At 56.3% G+C, this 18,487-nt stretch overlaps 1 protein-coding gene across 3 annotated transcripts in view; it reads left to right on the plus strand.

Annotated features, from left to right (window-relative positions):
* NOL4L (nucleolar protein 4 like) overlaps positions 1 to 18,487 on the plus strand; it is a 125,799-nt gene that overhangs the window by 47,694 nt on the left and 59,618 nt on the right. For all 3 annotated transcript variants that reach the window (XR_009048509.1, XM_057703474.1, XM_057703475.1), the window contains exons 2-4: positions 2,482 to 2,637; positions 8,628 to 8,739; positions 17,764 to 17,873. Coding sequence is in view for 2 of the 3 variants with exons in the window: in XM_057703474.1 (XP_057559457.1) it covers positions 2,482 to 2,637; positions 8,628 to 8,739; positions 17,764 to 17,873 (378 nt within the window). In the remaining variant the exon portion in view is untranslated. The remainder of the gene's footprint in view (positions 1 to 2,481; positions 2,638 to 8,627; positions 8,740 to 17,763; positions 17,874 to 18,487) is intronic.

An 18,487-nucleotide genomic window follows, 5' to 3' on the forward strand; every position in this document is an offset into this window, starting at 1 on the left:
ATCTGCCCAAGGTCACCAAGCTGGTTAGGGGGCACTTTCCATCTCACCTGTCTAAAATACTGCCTTTCATCAGATCGTTTTCTCTTTCAACTCCTTCTCACCAAATTTTATCAACTTTTTCCAGAAGTGTCTGTGTTCTGGCCTGAAACAGTTTTATAAGCAGAGAGGTCTATTCACTTGTAAGCGACTAACCCCATCATTACACCTCTGGACTCAGATTATTGAAATGTGGAACTACCCACCCACTTATACCTTTAAAAAAAATACCCTTTAAAATTAAGTTTAACAGACACACAGAAAAGTACACAAATTGTAAGTGTTCAGATCAATGGCTTTTTATAAACTGAACCCTCCCCCCCCATCAAGAAATAGAAACGCAGTTGTATTTTCATTCTTAAGTTTCTTTTGTTTGTTTTTGCCAACGTGAACTTCTGGTTAGAAGTGTATTATAACCGACCTGTCATATTTGTCCCATCCAACTCTGTCACGGCAGTATTTGAAGATCTCCAAATGCTGGTAGTTACAAGTCAGCGAATGAATAAGTTAGTCACTGACAAGCCCAGGACTTCAGAGGGGGACTTCAGATACCCTCATGAAAGAGATAACAGTAACTTCTGAGTGGGTTTAAGCATAGAAGAGTGATGGAATTTTACAGCTTATCTCATAAGTGAAGCTCAGGGAGGTTGAAGAGTTTGCCTAAATCTCACAGCAAGCTGGCAGGACCAGCAGGCAGCTCTTCCTACATACACACACACACACACCCAGGTACCTGCTGAGAAGTCCCCATTGCAATGGATCCTGACTCAGAAGAAAGCCATTGGCAAGAGGGCCTGTGCAGGGCCAACGAGGTCACCACCCAGGGTCATGGACACTCATGAACACTGCCCACTAGCTCTAGGGTTTGGTCCCTACGCACCAGATGCCCTTCTTCTCCTGTCTGCTCTTTGGGCCACTAGCAAAGAGACAGCCCTGCCATCCTATCATGGCACGTTGAGAAAGTGGCTGGATAAAAGCAAACCCTGCCGGTGCCCAGAATGTGTTGTGAGTGAACGTCCCATTCAGCGTGGCCTCGATTCTCCTCAGATGGCAAAGACCAGGGTGCTGAGCCAGCTCCGCCACAGGTTTGTTGCGATGTTCAGCCCCATCCTGGCTAGGGGAAACTTGGCAATCGGCAAAGCACTTCTTATGACAATGTTTATCCAGCAGTTCCTGTGGCCTGGCTTGGTGCTAAGTGCTGCACACAGATTTCATTTACTCCTCTCCGTAGCTCATGGGAAAGGTGCTTCTATTAGTCCCATTTTCTAGATGAAGGACCTGAGCCTCAGAGAAGCAAAACACCTGCTCAGGGTCACACAGCCACTTCAGTGATGGGGCCCATTGAAACTGGAGAAGCCTGTGTCCAAACTACCCTGCATGGCTGCCACTTATAACCACACAGTCGTTCAGCAGCTATTCATTGAGCCTACTATGTGCCAGGCAGTGTTCTCTGTGCTGGGGAGACAGCTGTGAGCCAACAGAGGAACCCCTTCTTCCCCTTCCCCCTCCAAAGAGCCCACATTCTTGAGTGGGATCCTTTCGGGAAGAATCCCCTTTGGAGATTTGTGTTTTGAGCACTTTTAGAGAAGAGCCTGCCTCCATTTTCCCAAGTCCACCCCCCCCCGCGCCCCCAAACACTGCTTGCTCTTCCTCTTTGAAGCCCCCAGAGCCCTCCAGGTCTCCACTTAGGGAACTGATGACTGAGAGCCGGTGTCCCTGAGGTCCTGGCTCACCCTTTCGGGGCTGGCTGACAGCACTCGTGCCAGCCCAATAAGAGGCTTGGGGGGCCCACGGCCACCCCACTCGCCCGGCCCGGCCACCCCCACAGGGCCTCGTGTCTGTTATCCTCTACGTCTCCGCACACAGAGAGGCCAGGGGCTGCTGCTGGCGCTCAGCTGCTGGAGCGGGGAGGCGGGCAGCGGTGAGACGCTTGTCTGAGAGGCCAGGGCGAGGCAGGAGTCACCCAGGTGATCTGAGCCGTCCCCCGGGACCCCAGCCCAGGACCACAGTGACAGGTCACTGCTAACTGCTGAACTCCTGATGGGCCGCATCTATTTAGCATCTCCTCCTCGCCCCCCGAGACGTCCAGGATGGTCTTGGCACAGCGTGTGGTTCGAAAGCTCCCTGCCTGAGCCTGGCACAGTCTGTCTGAAAGGGTGACCGTGGAGGCTCTTGGTTTTTTAATTTGTATTTTCGTTGCTGTTTTTTCTCTGCCCGCTGTTGCTGGTAGACTTAGGAACAGCAGCCACCCTTGACTCTGGTAGCCGCTTCCCTGCGGCCCTCTCAGCAGGCTCCTGTCCCCCAGCCCCCAGGCCTACCATCGGAGGCCTTGCGGGGTCGGCGAGCAGCGGCGTCCCTGCCCCCGACCCACTGCCCGGCCGCAGGGCCCAGCTCTCACCCCGCCATCATCCCTGACACTAACACAGCTTGTCCACCCTGTCGCAGGGGGCAGATGGCCTGTCGGAGCCGGAGGGCATCTCTCTGAAGCGGGTCGCTGTGGTGGAAGATTTCTTTGACATCATCTACTCGATGCATGTGGAGAGCTCAGCGGAGCCAGGCAAAGCCCCCAAGCACGCTGGGCAGAAGAAAACCTACCGCGCGGTGAGCTTTCCGTCTCTTTGCCTCTGCTGGCAGCCCCAGGCCTTGGCAGGAGGCCATGGGCTCTGCACATGTTGGGCAGGGGCGGGGCAGGGAGCTGAGGCGTGGTGAAACGGCCTTTGGGGACCCAGGGGGGCACCGGGCAAGGGCATGGCAGCCAGAGATGGCTCACGGGGCGAGGGGGCGGCCTCTGTGGTCTGAGCACAAAGGAGAAGCAGGTTGAAGGGAGTGAGAGGGAGGGAAGGAGAGGGCTGAGGGCAGGAGGAAAGCCCTCCTCTTCCTGGTTTCTGCTTCACTCCATCCCCCCAGCCCCCGCCTGGGGCCGAGGTTGGGGGTGGGGTGGCTGGATAATCGTCAGAGCAAATGCTTCCCTGGCATTTACTGTGGGCCAGGCCTGACCTGAGCCCTCCCTATGCGTGAGTTCACTCAGTCCCCTCTGACCCTGGGAAGTCAGTGCCGGAAGGTCCCCAGGGGAAGTCTAGGACCTGGGCCCCACCCTCAGGGAGAGCACAGCTGGATTTGGGGTGAGGAGGCTGAGAGCAAAACCAAGACACAAGAAACAGACATGTCTCCAAGACTAGCTTCGAGGGAACAAGAACCCAGGTACACCTGGGCGTTCAGCAAAGGCACCTCCAGACACCAACGTTCAGTGCTAAGCCAAGGGGACTTCTTGGAGAAGGTGGCAGATAAGCTAGCAGTCTAAGCTGTGGGTAGGCAGAAGGGAGCAGAGGTGGCAACCCAGGGTGAGAAATGTCACACGTGGGGCAGTGGAGGGGACGGCGGCCAGAACAGGAGTGGCCTGCCTGGGTTCTGGTCCCTTCCCCCGCAACCTCCCCATCGCCATGGCTCGTGCACAGCTCTGAACCGCTTGTCCGGCGCCCACCACTAAACCAGTAAAGCCAAGCACTTGATGTTCATTCAGGCCTCACAGCAGTCCTGTGACAGAGGCGCTGTGGCCCATTTCACAGTTCAGCAAACTGAGACCCAGAGAGTTCAACTACCTCTCTAAAGTCACACAGCACTGAAGTGGCAGTCAGCCGGTGTCCTCACACCCCTCTGTGTTGTTGACTTCCTCTCCAGCTTCCTAGAAACCTGCCCCTCTGTGACAAGGCTTCCTCACCCAAGGGAAAGCAAACCCCTCCAAGTTCTTCTATAAATAGCCTTGGAGTGCAGCAGAGGTGGCCTGTATAAGTCTATAATTTCCCCGTATGGCCGGATTTTGTTTTTTTTAAATCCAAAAATCTAGTTTGTCCTTGTCCTCAGAAGATGGCCTTTGCCTTAAATGCGTCTTAAGGCGAGACCCACGTGCCAAGGACCTCAGACAAATGAGGGGTTGCGCTGAGGGAGGCAGGAGATAAAGGTACCATCTGCCCTGACCTGTCCTGCTCCTCAGCCCTTGTATGTTGGGAAAGGAGTTCTGGGGGGATTTCCACCAGAGGGTCGTAGACAAAGGGAGGAATACCCAAGCTGGGGCCTGTGTGGGTCCCTTGGTACTGATGCCACCCTGCACACTTTCTCAGCATTGAATTTGCCTTGCTGGGAGTTGGCACGTGCCAGGCTCTGCACTCAGCACGTCCCCTGCCCCAGTTCTCTGAGCCGTCACGTGGATGAAGGGTGTAGGGATGAAGCAGGTGCTGCTGTTACCCCCATTTTACAGAGGAGGAAGACGAGGCTCAGAGAGTTGATTAAACCTGCCTTGAGGTCACCCAGCTGACGTTCAGAGCCAGGCAGCTGGCTCAGAGCCTGCGCCCTGACCACCACATACGCCACCTCTCTACACACCTCCTGTGGTCAGCGAGTGGGGCCCACCGACTTGCTCGTAGAAGTAGACAGGCTTGGGCCAATGGGACCGCGTGATTTCCCTGGTCCCCTGGGTGCCCAGCCCCAAGCCTCGCCCTCAGGCACTTCCTGGGTGTTTATGAAGGCTGGGGTCCGCGAGCTCCGCGCTGCAGAGAGGGCGGGGCAGGCTGCTCCCACCAGGCTCCGCGTCTCTGGGCCAAGCGGACGTCCAGCCCTTGGCTCTGCGCTTCCTGGCTTCTCGTCCATATGCCCGCCGCGTGCCCCACTTCCCGCTGCCCAGCCTGGAGCTGGCACATGACTGGCAGTGAGCCAGCTGGGCTGTGCGCAGAGCTGGAATTTCAGCAGCAGGGCCAAGGCTGAGGGAGCAGGCCAGGCCCTCCTGCAGTGGGTGTGAGGCCACGGGGGCCGCCACACCTCCTTCCTCCCCTGTGTGCTTCCTCTCCCTTCCCCCCTCTTCCCCATCTGTCACCCTGCTCATGCCACCCTTTTCCTTTTGGGGAGATGGGGTGGTGCCTGCATGGTTTTGTCCTCCTCTTTTCACCTGCTCCCATTTTCGTCAACCCAAGCCTGGCTCCTAAGCCCCATCCGTGCCTGTGGAGAGACCCCCCCCGCCAAGGAGACTCAGTGCTGATGGCTGCAGAGAGGACAGCCTGGCGCTGCGGGCTTTGCATCAGGCCCTTAGGAGGGGTTTCGGGATCTGCCTGTGTGTGCTTTGCCAAACCTGAATCCTGGGATTGCCTCGCTGTCTCTGGGGGCATGTGGGACCTTCCACATTCTCACAGGGCTGGGGTGCCTGAGGGAGCAGGAGACTGGAGGGAGATGGCAGGCTTGTTCACGGGCATTAAAGGAGGCATATTCTTCAGTGGGAAAAGAACTTTCTAGCACCTATCACAGTCCAGCAATGGATCGGAGAGGGTAGGTAATGAGCTTTCTGAAACTGGAGGTCGGTGAGCCAGGGGTAGATGGCTATTTACGACGGAGAGTACAGGGGAGACCTATCTTGGGCAAGAAGCCCCTGCCTCACGTTGCCTCTGATGCAGAGTGACCTGAGGTCCAGAGGATCTCAGGGAGTCTTGCCAAGGCAGGAGTGTTGGTTCTACAAAGTTCTCTGAACCCACATAGAGGACTGGTCCTTTTTTCAGGGGGCGTTTCTGGCGTGTGCACCCATCTGAATTAGAGTATTCCCCTTTGCTTCCTACCTCTCTCCCAGGGTGCTGGTAAGCTAGATTGGGTTCTGGAGTCCTGATCTGGCTGCCCAGACCACTTTGGAGTTGGGGCCAGATGTGGTCAGCAGCTGCTTCAGGCCCACCACGTGCTAATCCACCCGCAGGGCAGAAGGAGGATCTTGTAAAGTGGTGCAAATCCCCCCAATTGGCCTCATCTGTCTTTGTCGGCCTCTGAGTTGGGGAGTGAAAACGGGGCCTTGCAAGTCAGCGACTCTGCAAATAGCTTCTGCTCTCCCCGCCAGCGAAATCTCACTCAGTTTTTACCACTAAGAAAAACGTAGAAGGCAGATTCATGTACGGGTCTCAATGTCCAGGCAGGAGGCCCGAGAGCAAGGCAACAGACAGTCCAGGGCCGCTGAGGGCAGCTGGGCGGGGACAGGGGTCCTGGAGCTTCGTTTCTTAAATGCAACAGCTCAGTCTTTATCTGTGTCATGTTTTGGGCTTCAGGATAAGAGTCTATTTCCAGAACAGTGTCTGCAGCTCTGAAACTATCTGAAAAGCACCATCCTACTGACTAGGGCATCAGCTGGGATGGTCCTCCTCATTTCAGCTCATCCTGTGGTCCTGTGGCCTTGGGCATCTGTACAGTCGAACAGAAATGGAGGCCTCATTCCTCACATGGATGAGGCAGGAGCATAACCGAAAGACGCCCACAGGAGGCTGAAGGCCCCAGTGGGGGAAGGCATCCTTCTCCATTCGGGTCCCTGCAGCAGCGCGGAACTGGACTCTGCACTTTACTGACTCCCAAGGGAGCTCTTAGCGAGGCTGCAGACATTCCAGCCACGCAGGGCAGGGCCTCCCTCCCGGGCCCTCGGACAGTTCCAAGGACTTCTCACCCACCTGCCTCTGGTCCAACCCATCTGCCCCTCTGTGGGACCCAGGGCCAGAAGGTGTGTGCCCAGTGCGCCACCTCCCTGTAGCACTGTGGCCAGCCTTTGCATGCTGCTGGGTCTCTGCCAAGGCTGGGGGAGCTGGGACTGTCACTCCGGCCCCTGGGCAGGGTGCTCTCTGGTAACTGTCCCTGTGCTCTCAGTGGGCCAGGCGGCAAGCAGGGCCTCTGCCTATGCCACAGGCAGCCCTCAGCAGAGCAGTCCAGCCAGGAAGCCTCTCCCTGAGCCCTGTAGAAACTCTGTCTCTGCCCAGCAGCTAGTGAGCTCCATGTAGTAAAATAGGACCTCTTTCCCCATGGCATCAACCTTCCTTTCCCAGCAGACTGCAACCCTCTTCCTCCACATCCTCAGCTCAGCCCTTCTGTGGCCTGACCAGGGATGCCACACCTCAGGCGCCTAGGAGGTCATCTATTGGCCCAACTCAGCCTTGGCCCTCTGCTTGGCCCAGTGGGCGTCCTTCCCTTGTGCCCCTTTACTCCTGCAGCCGGCAGCCCCTCAGCAGGACCCATCCCTCCCAACCCCACAGGCGCAAGAGGGACCTGCTGGCCCTAAGACTTCCGGGCAGCTGTGGGCATGGGATGAAGATGTCCGCATGCGTGGCAGGAGACGCCCCATGCCTCTGCCCTCACACCCTCCCAACCACTGGCTCCAATCAGAGAGCAGGGTTTGCCCTTGTCCCTGACCTCCAGAGGAAGGCAATCAGACAGGGAATTTGGAAGGGAGATAACTCATCAAGGAGCCTGCCTGCTCCGCAGAGCATCAAATCAGCTGAGAAATAACAATTGTGTCACCAAAATTAACTCTGCATTTGCAGCTGGCCGCCAGGCAGGAGTGGCCCCTGGAGCTCCACAGGCAGCATAGCCTAAGCCAGTCCTCTGAGGGCCTGGCCACAGCCCGGGGGGGTGGGGGGGGCCGGCAAGCCCCCCAACCCCATCCACTCTGCCTCACCCTGCCCCACTTCCTAGCCAGCAGAGATGGAGGAGGGCGCACATGCATCCCGCAGGAGCAGACCAGGTGCGTCCTGGAGAGCAGCCCCTCCTGCTGTGGGCTGACCAGCGCCCTGGGCCAACTTTCCTGGCTGGGCTGCGGCGAGAACCGCAGAACACTGGGGTGATGCTGCCCCTTAGTGGAGAGAAGCGGGAGGGCCCAGGCTCCGGGAAACGTGAAAACCAGCAGCTGGGCAGCCCACGGCCTTCGCCAGGGAACCTGGGCCCAAGAGATCCCTCTGGCCCCCTCAGGCAGCCACACCAGGGCCAGTGGGTTTCCCAAAACTCAGAGCAAGAGGAGAGGACTGAGCTTCTGGGCCCACACCCCACTCCCCCCCACCCCCCCAACCCCCAGCCTCTTTCTTGTGTTGCCTCCCATCTCTCACCTTCCCTCCCACACTGCTTTCTCTTTCTCCCTAGCTTGGGGAGGCCCTCTGGAGGCAGCTACAGGGGTTGACCTGGGTCTTGGGTTCTAGTCTGGCACTGCTCTCAGGAGCTGTGTGACCTTGGGCGAATTGGTTCACCTCTCTGGGCCTCATACCTCACCTGGAACACGGGGGTCCCTCAGAGCCTATACAATTTGAAAAACCTGATTCCTTGGCATCAGCCTTTCACAGCTCTCTTGATCTGTGAGTAGATCAAGGAATAACTTGTAGAACCTTGGCTTCTGTTTATAGGCCTAGAGCCGGTAGATCTGTAAGTGGGGCTCAGTTTGTCCATCTCTAAGAGGGAAAGTTGTCTCCTCCTACCCTAGAGCAATGTTTATCAACTCATTCTCCAACAGCAGCAATGAAATGTTCTGAGAGGAATATTCTCAATTTATGAAAACATAGGTTAAAGACTAGATGATGTTTCAGTGTTTTGCTTTTTCAATTTTTAAGCTTCTTTAATTTAAAATTTTAAAACTAGTGATATTCTGCAAAATTCATTTCCGTGTCTGAGACTCTAAGACATCTGCCCCTTGCTCCTCAAATCCCTGCCCTTCCTGGCAAGGGCCAAGTGCCTGCCACCAAAGCACAGCCATTGGGGACCTGGTGACCAAGCCGCCTCCCCACAGATCCACATAACAGCAAACCTCCCCTCTCCCCCAGATCGCCGAGACCTATGCCTTCCTTCCACGAGAGGCTGTGACCCGGTTCCTGATGAGCTGCACAGAGTGTCAGAAGAGGATGCACTTTAATTCCAACGGCCTGGAGCCCAAAGGTAGGGGAGGAGGTGGGCATGCTAGAGGCCTGGGGGAGGCTGTGAGGGGAGGGGCTTTCCCCCAGAAGGGCCTGCCCTTTGCTGGCATGAACAGAAAAGCACATGGCCAGCAGTTGTCACAGTTCCCAGAGGCCAGCGTGGTTCCATGGATCTGCCCAGAGAGCCTCATTTTAGATTTGTTTTGTTTTTTTTAACTTTTTTTAAATGTCAAGTTTCACTTAAAAACCAACAGTACATTCCTACTGCCCTTCAAGACTCTTCTCCTACCAAGGTTCCAGATGGAAATGGCCACCTCGCCCCACTTCCTAAGCTCTGCAATCCTTGCCACCCAGATCTCACCCCAGGCAGCACAGGGATCTGGTCTCACTGACCCGACTATGCTCTCTGAGGACAGGAGCACACCCCTCACTGCGTGCGCCCTCCTACCCTGTAGCCGCCCACCTGCCATTAGTAGGCCTACCTAAGTGGTGTTTGTCCCCTGCCTCCTGCCCCCAGTGCACACCCAGGAAATCTGTGGGGATTGGTTAGAGTTGAAAATGCCCAGAGTGGGACTTCACCTGGTGGCACAGTGGTTAAGAACCCACCTGCCAATGCAGGGGACATGGGTTCGATCCCTGGGCCAGGAAGATCCCACATGCCTCGGAGCAACTAAGCCCGTGCACCACAACGACTGAGCCTGCGCTCTAGAGCCCATGAGCCACAACTATTGAACCCACGTGCCACAACTACTGAAGCCCGCATGCCTAGAGCCCATGCCATGCAACAAGAGAAGCCACCACTATGAGAAGCCCATGCACCACAACAAAGAGTAGCCCCCACTCTCCGAGACTAGAGAAAGCCTGCGTGCAGCAACAAAGACCCAATGCAGCCAATAAGTAAATAAATAAATTTTTTTAAAAAAAGAAAGAATATGCCCAGAGTACTTGTGATCAGCTGAAATCAGTCCCTTAGACCGACATCTACACTCTCCAGCTCTGCCCTGCCCACTGAGACGCAGCAAGGACTCCCTGCATCAGTCCTCCCACAGCCTCAGCCTGAACGTCCCAGAGGCCTCCAGTACGTCTGGGCCATCTGTTCGCAGGTGGCCTTGGCACAGCGAGACAGGCCGTTATGTTTGGCTGGTGTGACTATAACTCAGCCCTGAGAAATGATGCCGCAGTGGGTGACTTATCAGGGCCTCTAGGCATCAGGCCCACAAAGGTTGCTGAAGTTGGTGGGAACAAACTTGGAATGAAGGGTGAGCCATTTATCTGGTGGTGCCCAGGTGGCGTCCACCAGTTACCGGGGAAAAACCAACAAAGTCCGACGACAGCAAAGGAATTAGAGCATAGGCGTTGAGTGGGGTTTTCCTCCTAGTTGGTGGTCCCTGATGTGACTCCTGACAGCAGCCACCTCACCAAACCCAGAGGCTTTCTGTCTATGGGAGCCATCAGGCCATGGCCACTTCACTGAGCTCACTGGATAACCGCTAAAGCATGAGGGACGGGAATTCATCTAGTTAATCCCCCAGAAGTGCTGGCTTCCTGGTCTAAGAGTGGGGGCTCCAGGGCCGCACTGGGTGGGCTTGGATCCCAGCTCTGATGCTCAAAAGCCGTGTGTCCTGAACAAGTGACTTCACCTCTCTGAGCCTCAATTTCCTCATCTGTGAAATGGAGTTAATAATGGCACCTACCAGGGGCGGCAGGTGGGGTTCTGATGAAATTTGAGTTCATCCCTGTCCTGGCACAGGGCTATTGTGCAGGAGGAGTGAGCCATGGCTGTGGCAGTTATTGTGATAACAAGCCGGGGCCTGAGTGAGGCCCCTGCCCCACGTGGCCGGGCCCCGGCTAAGCTGCTGCAACCCCTGCGCCAAGACGGCGCTCGGTACCTGCCAGTGGGGCAGGAGGCTTTCCCCGCTGCACTTCCCACCCTGCCTGGGTCCCAGGGGCGCGGGCCCTGGTGGTGGCTGCTTGGTCCCTGCCTGCCCCTCTGCCTGTCCCCTCCCATGCTGTCCTAATCGTTTCCATAGCAACTGGCAGAGTCAGACATAGAACCTGGGGGAACGGAGGCCGGCCAAGAGGGGCTGTGTTTGTGGGCTGCTCTGGGGCGTCCGCAGGCTCTGTCTATCCTGCTCCCTTTTCCATGCGGGTGTGCAGGGCGATCCTCACCTCCCCCCACTCCCCAGGGGAGGCGGCAAGGTCTCCAGGGATGCAGCTCCATTCCTCCTCATCTGAGGAGGATTCCCAGCACAGCAGCAGTTTGTTGCGTCTCCTGCTGCCACCACCATGCCCCCGCCCCCCGGGGGAGGGAGGGGCCGAGGGAGGTGGAGAGGGAGAGAGCACACGCGCTGGCTTCATGGGTTCTGTGCCAGGGCCTCTGTCTAGGGGCTCTCTCTGGCAGGACAGAGGGCAGGCAGAGTAACGCTGCACCATGCCCATCCTTGCCTGTCCTTGGGCAGAATGCCACTTCCCTGTCCCCAGGAGGGGAGCTTCCAGTGCAGGGAGAGGAGGAGATGCTGAGGGAGCAGGAGACTGCGTGGCCTCAGGGTCTCAGGGCGTGGGCTTGGGGTCTGGCAGGCCTGGGAGTGCCGCCCTGCTCCCTGCTGTGTGTCCCTCAGCAGGTTCAGGTACCTCTCTGAGCATTAACTGCTCATCACAGCTCCTATGATCCTGTGAGGTATCTGTCCCGGTTTACAGCTGAGGAAAGGAGGCACAGAGAGGTGGTATGGTGACATCTCTTGTCTGAGGTCCCCAGAAGGCAGGAGAACTTATCGTCCCATCCGCAAACGGGAGTAACACTACCCCCCATCTCTTTTTGGGGGGGCCATGCTGCATGGCTTGCAGGACATTAGTTCCCTGACCAGGGATGGAACCCAGGACCACAGCAGTGAAAGCCCAAGTCCTAACCACTGGACTACCAGGGAACTCCCCCCTCTCAGGGTTTTCATGAGGATGCAGTTGAATTACATGAGCCCATTCTGTACGGCGCCTGGTGCAGTGGGTGCCTAGGGAGCATCAGCCTGCCCCCCACCCTGCCCTCATGTTGCATCGCCCAGGCACAAGACTGCCAGTGTCCAGGTATCCCACAGAGAGATGCATGGTCAGTCACCCACCCAGCCAAGCACCCTGGGTCCCCAACCTGGCCGTTGGCAGAAGGGAAGGATTTGGTTTCTGGAGGCTGCCAGTGGAGAGCCTTAGAGGCCGAAAGACTCCCCTGTCTGCTTCATGGCCAGAGGCACTAGCGCCTGGACCACCCTCGCCAGCTGGCAGGTCCTCCCTTCTCCTGCCCCAGCTGAGAGCCTGGAGATCCCTGTCTCCGCCCGCCATGCTAGCCTCTCTGGATGTGGTCAGCTGCACCCCTGCTCTGCCAGCCTTCCGTCCTCCCTCACCCGCCCTCCGGGAAATCGGGAAATCGGAGCCTGCCCCAAGCCCCAGAGGCAGGCCCCAGGTTCCTGTCCCAGGAAGGGGAGGCGGGAGGGGGACAGAGAACAGGATGGAGACTTCTGGAGGCGCTGCTGGGAGGACGCCTCACTTCCTGGCCTAGTGTTATAAAGAAAGAAAGGAAGCAAAGCAGCCTCCCCTGCTCAGTGGTTTGTCCCGGCGGGGGGCGGGGGGGGTGTGCCTAGACAGTCCTGTGCCCTCCCCCAGAGCCAGGAGCACAAACAAAGGAGCCTGGAGGATCGCGAAGTCCAAGGATGGGAAATTCCAGGGCCTGCTGGCTCCGCGCTCCTCTTCCACCAGCTGAGAGGAAGGCAGAGATGAGAACGGGGTGTGCCCTGGGCCCAGCCCTGGCTGCCGGGGAGAGGGGCCTGGGGGGCACGTTTCACTTTCCTTGGACGTGATGAAATACTGTTTGCGTGGCTGCAGACTAGGAGTTAGCAGTGGGCAATGCCAGTCACCTCCTGAAGGGTCCCTCCCTCAGCGAGAGCCGTCCACGCAGGTGGGGGTGCCTTTGCAGCTGGGCCCAGATTCCCCTGTGGTTTCCAACCCCCTCCCTGCCTGGCCCCTCCAGGTCCCCCCTTCCTGTCCTGCCCCACGTGACCCCATTCCGGCTCGTTCCTCTGCCCCTGCGGTCTCTTCCATGCTGGCCTGTCCTCTCTCTGCTCTCATACCCACTCTCTGTGTGACCTGGGAGGTTGCATAGCCTCCCTACGCAGGAGGGTCTGCATGGAGCTCTGGCAGGGCTCAGTAGCTGTCGCCTGAGTGATTGAACTTGAACGTAAGTCCTGTTGAGATCCCCTCTCCACAAGGCTGCCTGGAGCTGCTCCAGAGCCCTCTGAGCTGTTCCTCCTTGGAGTGCTAATGGACTCGCCATCAGTCCGCCCTGCTGAGCGCAGGCACTGTCCCGACGCCCTTCCCCCACCGTCCCCACCCTGAATGCACACACATCAGTGCTCCTTGAAGACTTACTGACCTGTCGATTCACTTCCCCTGGGAGAGAGGTTTCTTCATCACCTTCTAGGCCTGGGATCTCTAGTTCCAAATCTGAGCCCCATGGCAGGCTGGTGGGTCTCAAGGCTCCTCTGTGCCAGGTCTTCATCACGCCTGCGTCCTTCACCCCCCAGCTCTGCCCCCGAGGGGTCTCGTCCTGGCGTCCAGAAGCTACAGATGTCTCTGGACTGAGGAGTTCTTCCATCCTATTGGTGGAAACTCATGAGAAGTGCCACCTTGTGTTCCACCTGTACGGTTCGGGCCACCACCTCAGCTGGAATTTGCGTTGATTGGCAAATGTCACTGGAGCCCAGCTGTGATCAGCGCTCAGCTTGGCCCTGGGAGAGCCTCTACATCATCGGTTATTTTCAAGACCTGTAAAACGAAGTCCCGTGCTTGGGTTGGTTTCAGTTTTTGTTGGCAAAAAGGTGTCGAAACATTTCTTTGGGTGGTTCCTCTGCTTCTCTCACCAGCAACCTCCTGGGTTATTTCGGCTCCATGACCCTCATTAGCTCCTAACTCACCAGGGGACTCAGGTTACTGGTAGTGCCCCGGGCGTGGCCACTCTGTTTGTTGACCGCAGCGGGGACCTGGCCTGTGCCGCAGAGCCCAGGGAAGCCGCTTCTTCCTCATTCGTGTGTCTACCTGAGCTCAGCCCCCATCCCCCCATGAGCACCAGACTCCACGGAGCCGCCACCGGCCCTGCGCCTTAGCTCTTTCCTAGTAAGCTGATCATCCTCGTGTGTGGCACGTACCACCCCCAGAACCACGTGGCTGCCCGCTGCCAAAACCCCTGCCTGCCTGTCTCCTCACTGTGGTGTGGCCAAGCTCTGACCTCCCACAGCCAGCGCCCTGGCACGTTCCCTCACCTGGAATGTCTCCTGCCTGCCCGACAGAACCCTCACTTCTGGAGCTGCAGTCGCGAGCAGTTCACTGCATACCCATCTCTGATGGATTCGTGTGTGTGCCTGGGATGTCCCCGCTTCCCCCAGACGAGGGCATCCGGCCGCCTCTTCCTGAGCTCTCCTGACGCGCCTCTGGGCTCCGGAAGCAGTTTCTGATCTGTGGACGTGCTGCAGGGGGAACAGGCCGAGGAAGACCCCTTCTCCCACCCCCCCCCAAGCGTGCCTTTCCAGCCATTGTGGGTTTTTTCCTAAACCAAGCTATCCCTGGCTTTTTGAAAGTTACCTTTTCGTAAACAGTCATGGCTTTCAGGCAGGACGTGGGTCACCGTCGGTAAAGGAGCACAGTGTCCGGCCTCCGTGGACAACAAAACATAGAGCGTCGCTGTGGCACCTGATGAGGTCTTCATCTGAGGCCCTGACCCCCTGGGACCCTTAGGGTGGGGGGCCCTTCTCACATGCCGTGCTGTCTAACAGCTTTTCAGCAGACAACCATGTCTTTGAGGAAATGAAACGGAAACGGCAGAATCCTCCATCTGAAGACCCACATTCCAAAACAGGAACCACAGCTCTTTTAAGTGACATCATCTCAATGTGGCTGCAGTGTCTGTCTCACATATTGCATCCAACTTCATCGAACTGGCGGGGGGTGGGGGGTGGGTCCCGACATGCCCCTGGGTTGAAAGAGGGCAAGTCTGGGTTGATGCTGGGGTGGCCAGAAGAAAAGGACCTACGGTCACAAAAACGCATTTTCGTTTCCCCACAGCACAAGGCATCTGTGCTGAAGGGGCCAGTGTGCACTGGTGTCACAGAAGCCCTCTGCCACAGAACCAAGAGGAAATCCCTTAGTAAAAAGAAAGGTTTGGTCCATGTCAAGCCAGTTTCTGAGACATTTTATTAGTGATATTTACTTCCTCATGAAAGAACAGAAATTCTGCATATGACAACATAGCTTTAAAAAGCAAAACGAGGAATTCCCTGATGGTGGTCCAGTTGGTTAGGACTCACCGCTTTCACTGTGGGGGACTGGGTTTGACCCCTAGTTGGGGAACTAAAATCTCACAAGCCACACAGTGCAACCAACAGGAAAAAAAAAAAAAAAATCCAGCAAAACAAAGCTCTGCATTTATATGAAATTTGATAAGAAATGTTATTCAGGCTGTGCAGTCACCAGAAGGACACCACCTCAAGACTCTTGGACCCTGTTCTCTGCAGGGCTGTTACCATCCTCGCCAAGTAGGAACTGCCCGGTACCCTTTGGGTAGTTTTGCCCCCTTGTTTCAGGGGCCTTTTTTCTTTATTGTGGCAAAGTATTTACAACACAAAATGTGCCATTTTAATAATTTTTAAGTATACAACTCAGTGGTTAGTTATATTCACACCATTGAGCAATCATCACCACTGTCTATTTCCAAACCTTTTTCGTCACGCCAAGCAGAAACTGTGGCCCCGTGAAGCAGTAACTTCCCATTCCCAGACACCCGTCCCTGGTAACCTCTCTTCTACTTTCTGTCTCTGTGAATGTGCCTGTTCTAGATGTTCCATCTGCGTGGAATCACACAGTATTTGTCCTGTGGCATCTGGGTTTTTTTACTCAGGAGAGTGTTTTCAAGGTCGCAGGGGCCTGTCTGGCCTGGGCTCCGGCTCCGGCTCCAGGAGCGGCAGGTTCAGCAAATCCCCGCCTTCCTCCACCTCGGGCTGCGTCACCGCACCCCTCCAGCCATCTCCTACGCGCGGTGCTGGCTGAGGGGGGCAGGCTTCCCACTTCTCGCTCCACTTCTCGCACCACTCAAACCCCAGCCCACGAACAGAACTAGGCACCAGGGGGCACTTGGGTCAAAGGCCTGGCGCCCTTGGAGGCAGGGGGAGGAGGCAGCCAGAGATCAGGTAACCACGACTGTTCCCCGGACAGAGGGTAAAGCTGGGGCAAGTGATTAAATGACGAAATGTGGCCAGGCTTCGTGTGATGGGTCCCAGCAGGTGGCTCCAGGATTTCGAGCTCAGTCACAGCAGGAGACATCTGAAGGGAAGCTGGACTGCAGAGAGAGCTGATGGGCTCCCTTTGAATCATCCTTCCCGTCGTCTTGACTCACTCCTGTGCCACTGCAGTCTCTCCTGAGTGGCACCCACAGTGGCACCGAGGATGCAGAGCACAATGGCTGGGCAGTGTCCACTGCAGGAGCCTTTGCAGAAGGCAGTGTGGCCAGACATTTCAAGAGTTACCAAGGGGGCTTCCCTGGTGGCGCAGTGGTTGAGAATCTGCCTGCCAATGCAGGGGACACAGGTTTGAGCCCTGGTCTGGGAAGATCCCACATGCTGCGGAGCAGCTAAGCCTGTGCGCCACAACTACTGAGCCTGCGCTCTAGAGCCCGTGAAACACAACTACTGAGCCCACGTGCCACAACTACAGAAGCCTGTGCGCCTAGAGCCCATGCTCTGCAACAAGAGAAGCCACTGCAATAAGAAGCCCACGTACCACAATGAAAAGTCGCCCCCGCTCCCCGCAACTACAGCAAGCCCGCTCATATCAACGAAGACCCAACGAAGCCAATAAAAATAAAAGTAAATTTTAAAAAGTTAAAAAAAAAAAAGAGTTACGGAGTGTTCCTACCCTTGGACCCACGAATTCCACGTCTTGGAGTCTGGTCTAAAAAGGATCATAAATACAGACCAATATTCACGTGCAAAGATGTTCCCTGCAGTGTTTATAGGAGCCCCCAAAAGCAAACCTAGGTAGTCAGTCATAAGGGAATGACTTAAGGAAAGTATGATAAAATAGTACAGAGCTATAAAAATTATATTTGCAAAGCAAAACGAGATTTTTGATGGTGGGGGAAATGCCTGTGAGAAAATGTTAAGCAAAAAAAAAATTTTTTTTAAAGCAGACTGTAATTCTCTGTATGCATTATGATATCAAGTATGTAAAAAAGAGAAATCACAGGGAAAAAATAAACAGAAGCATATGCCAAGCTTGGTGCAATTATGGTTTTGTAAATTCTTCTTTACATCTTTCCACACTCTTGCGAATGCTCTACAAAAGGAACACGCGTTACTTTGATCTTCAGGACGAGAAAGCAATACACGGGAGGAACAATGCTCCTCTCCATGTGATGAAAGAGGAACTAGAATTTGGGTGTCCTGGAGGCCTGGCCCAGACCTGTAAGCCGTGTGGTCCCTGACGGTGCTCCGGAGGGATGCCGTGGGGGTGGGGGGACGGGGTGGGGCAGCGTGGCACGCGAACTGGCTTAGACCAGCGTTGGACACTTGGAAACGTAAATGACTTCAAGGACCTGGCAAGCCTCACCTCTGAGTGAAGGGGTGCGGTGCCGTGGGAAGGGGTAGGGACTGTGGCAGAACGGAGCCCTCGCAACCTGTCTAAAAGGAGAGGCCTCTGCTCAGCTGCAGCACATGTTGGCCACGTGGGAGTGAGGGCCCTGTGTGGCCAGACCTTCCATCTTTGAAGGAAGTCAGAAATCGCTGATTTTCAAATGTGAACTCTCTTACTAAACACCATCGCTAATTAATTGAAAACGCTTCTCAGCACCGTGCAGTCCACACCCACCGGTCAGACACAGTGGGCGAGCCCACAGCCGGTGACCTGCAGCCTCCCTTCCCCCTCCTCAGGCCCTGTGTTGGGTTCCCCACATGGATGCCAGGCTGCTGGTGGCCCACAGCACAGGCTGAAAAGGGCTTCCTTTTCTTCTCTCTGCCAGAAAATGAGCCTCCCTCTCCTCTGGTCTCCGGGATAATCGATTACAACATGCCCCTCACCTCCACATACCTGAAGCAGATGAAGCTGCGCGTGATGAATTCCCAGGAGCAGGTAAGGCGTCCGGCCCCCCTCACCCCACCTGGAGGCGCCCTAACTCGCCTGGATGTGGTTGATCCTTTCCGAGAAGTGGGGCCACAGCCTGTGTAAACACTCTGGAAATCAAAGAGGCCCTTATCTTGTTATCTGGGCCATGCAGTCCAGGCTGAGAGGGGAGGGAAGGAATGTGTTCCTAGTTAGAGGGTCCGCTGGGCAGACAGCCCTGCCGGGTCTCTAGTGAGACGTTCCTTCAGGGCAGGGGCGAGGGAGGGGGTGGCTCAGAGCTGCTGACCTTGGCTCTTGTGTTGTTCTCTCTCTGCTCTGCCCTTTGTCTGCTGCGTCACTTGCCTCCTTTCCCCAAGGAGGCAGCGGCGGGGGGGGGGGGGGGGGGGGTTGGAGTGGGCCCTGGCTGCCTGCCTGTGGCCTCTGTCATTCTTGGGGCCCAGACCGGCCAGGAAGATGGGCCTTGGAGGGTGGCCCCAGGTGAGATAAGGCCCTGCTTCCCCCACCCGGACTGTCTATGATTCCCCAGCTGTGGACTGCCCAGGGCTGTCAGGTACCATGGAAACAGGCTGTGAAAAGAAAACCTGTCCTGCCTGCCTCCCTGCACAGCCCACCTTCTAGCCCTT

Source organism: Hippopotamus amphibius, chromosome 12 (genome assembly GCF_030028045.1).
Source record: "Hippopotamus amphibius kiboko isolate mHipAmp2 chromosome 12, mHipAmp2.hap2, whole genome shotgun sequence".
Classification (NCBI taxonomy): domain Eukaryota; kingdom Metazoa; phylum Chordata; class Mammalia; order Artiodactyla; family Hippopotamidae; genus Hippopotamus; species Hippopotamus amphibius.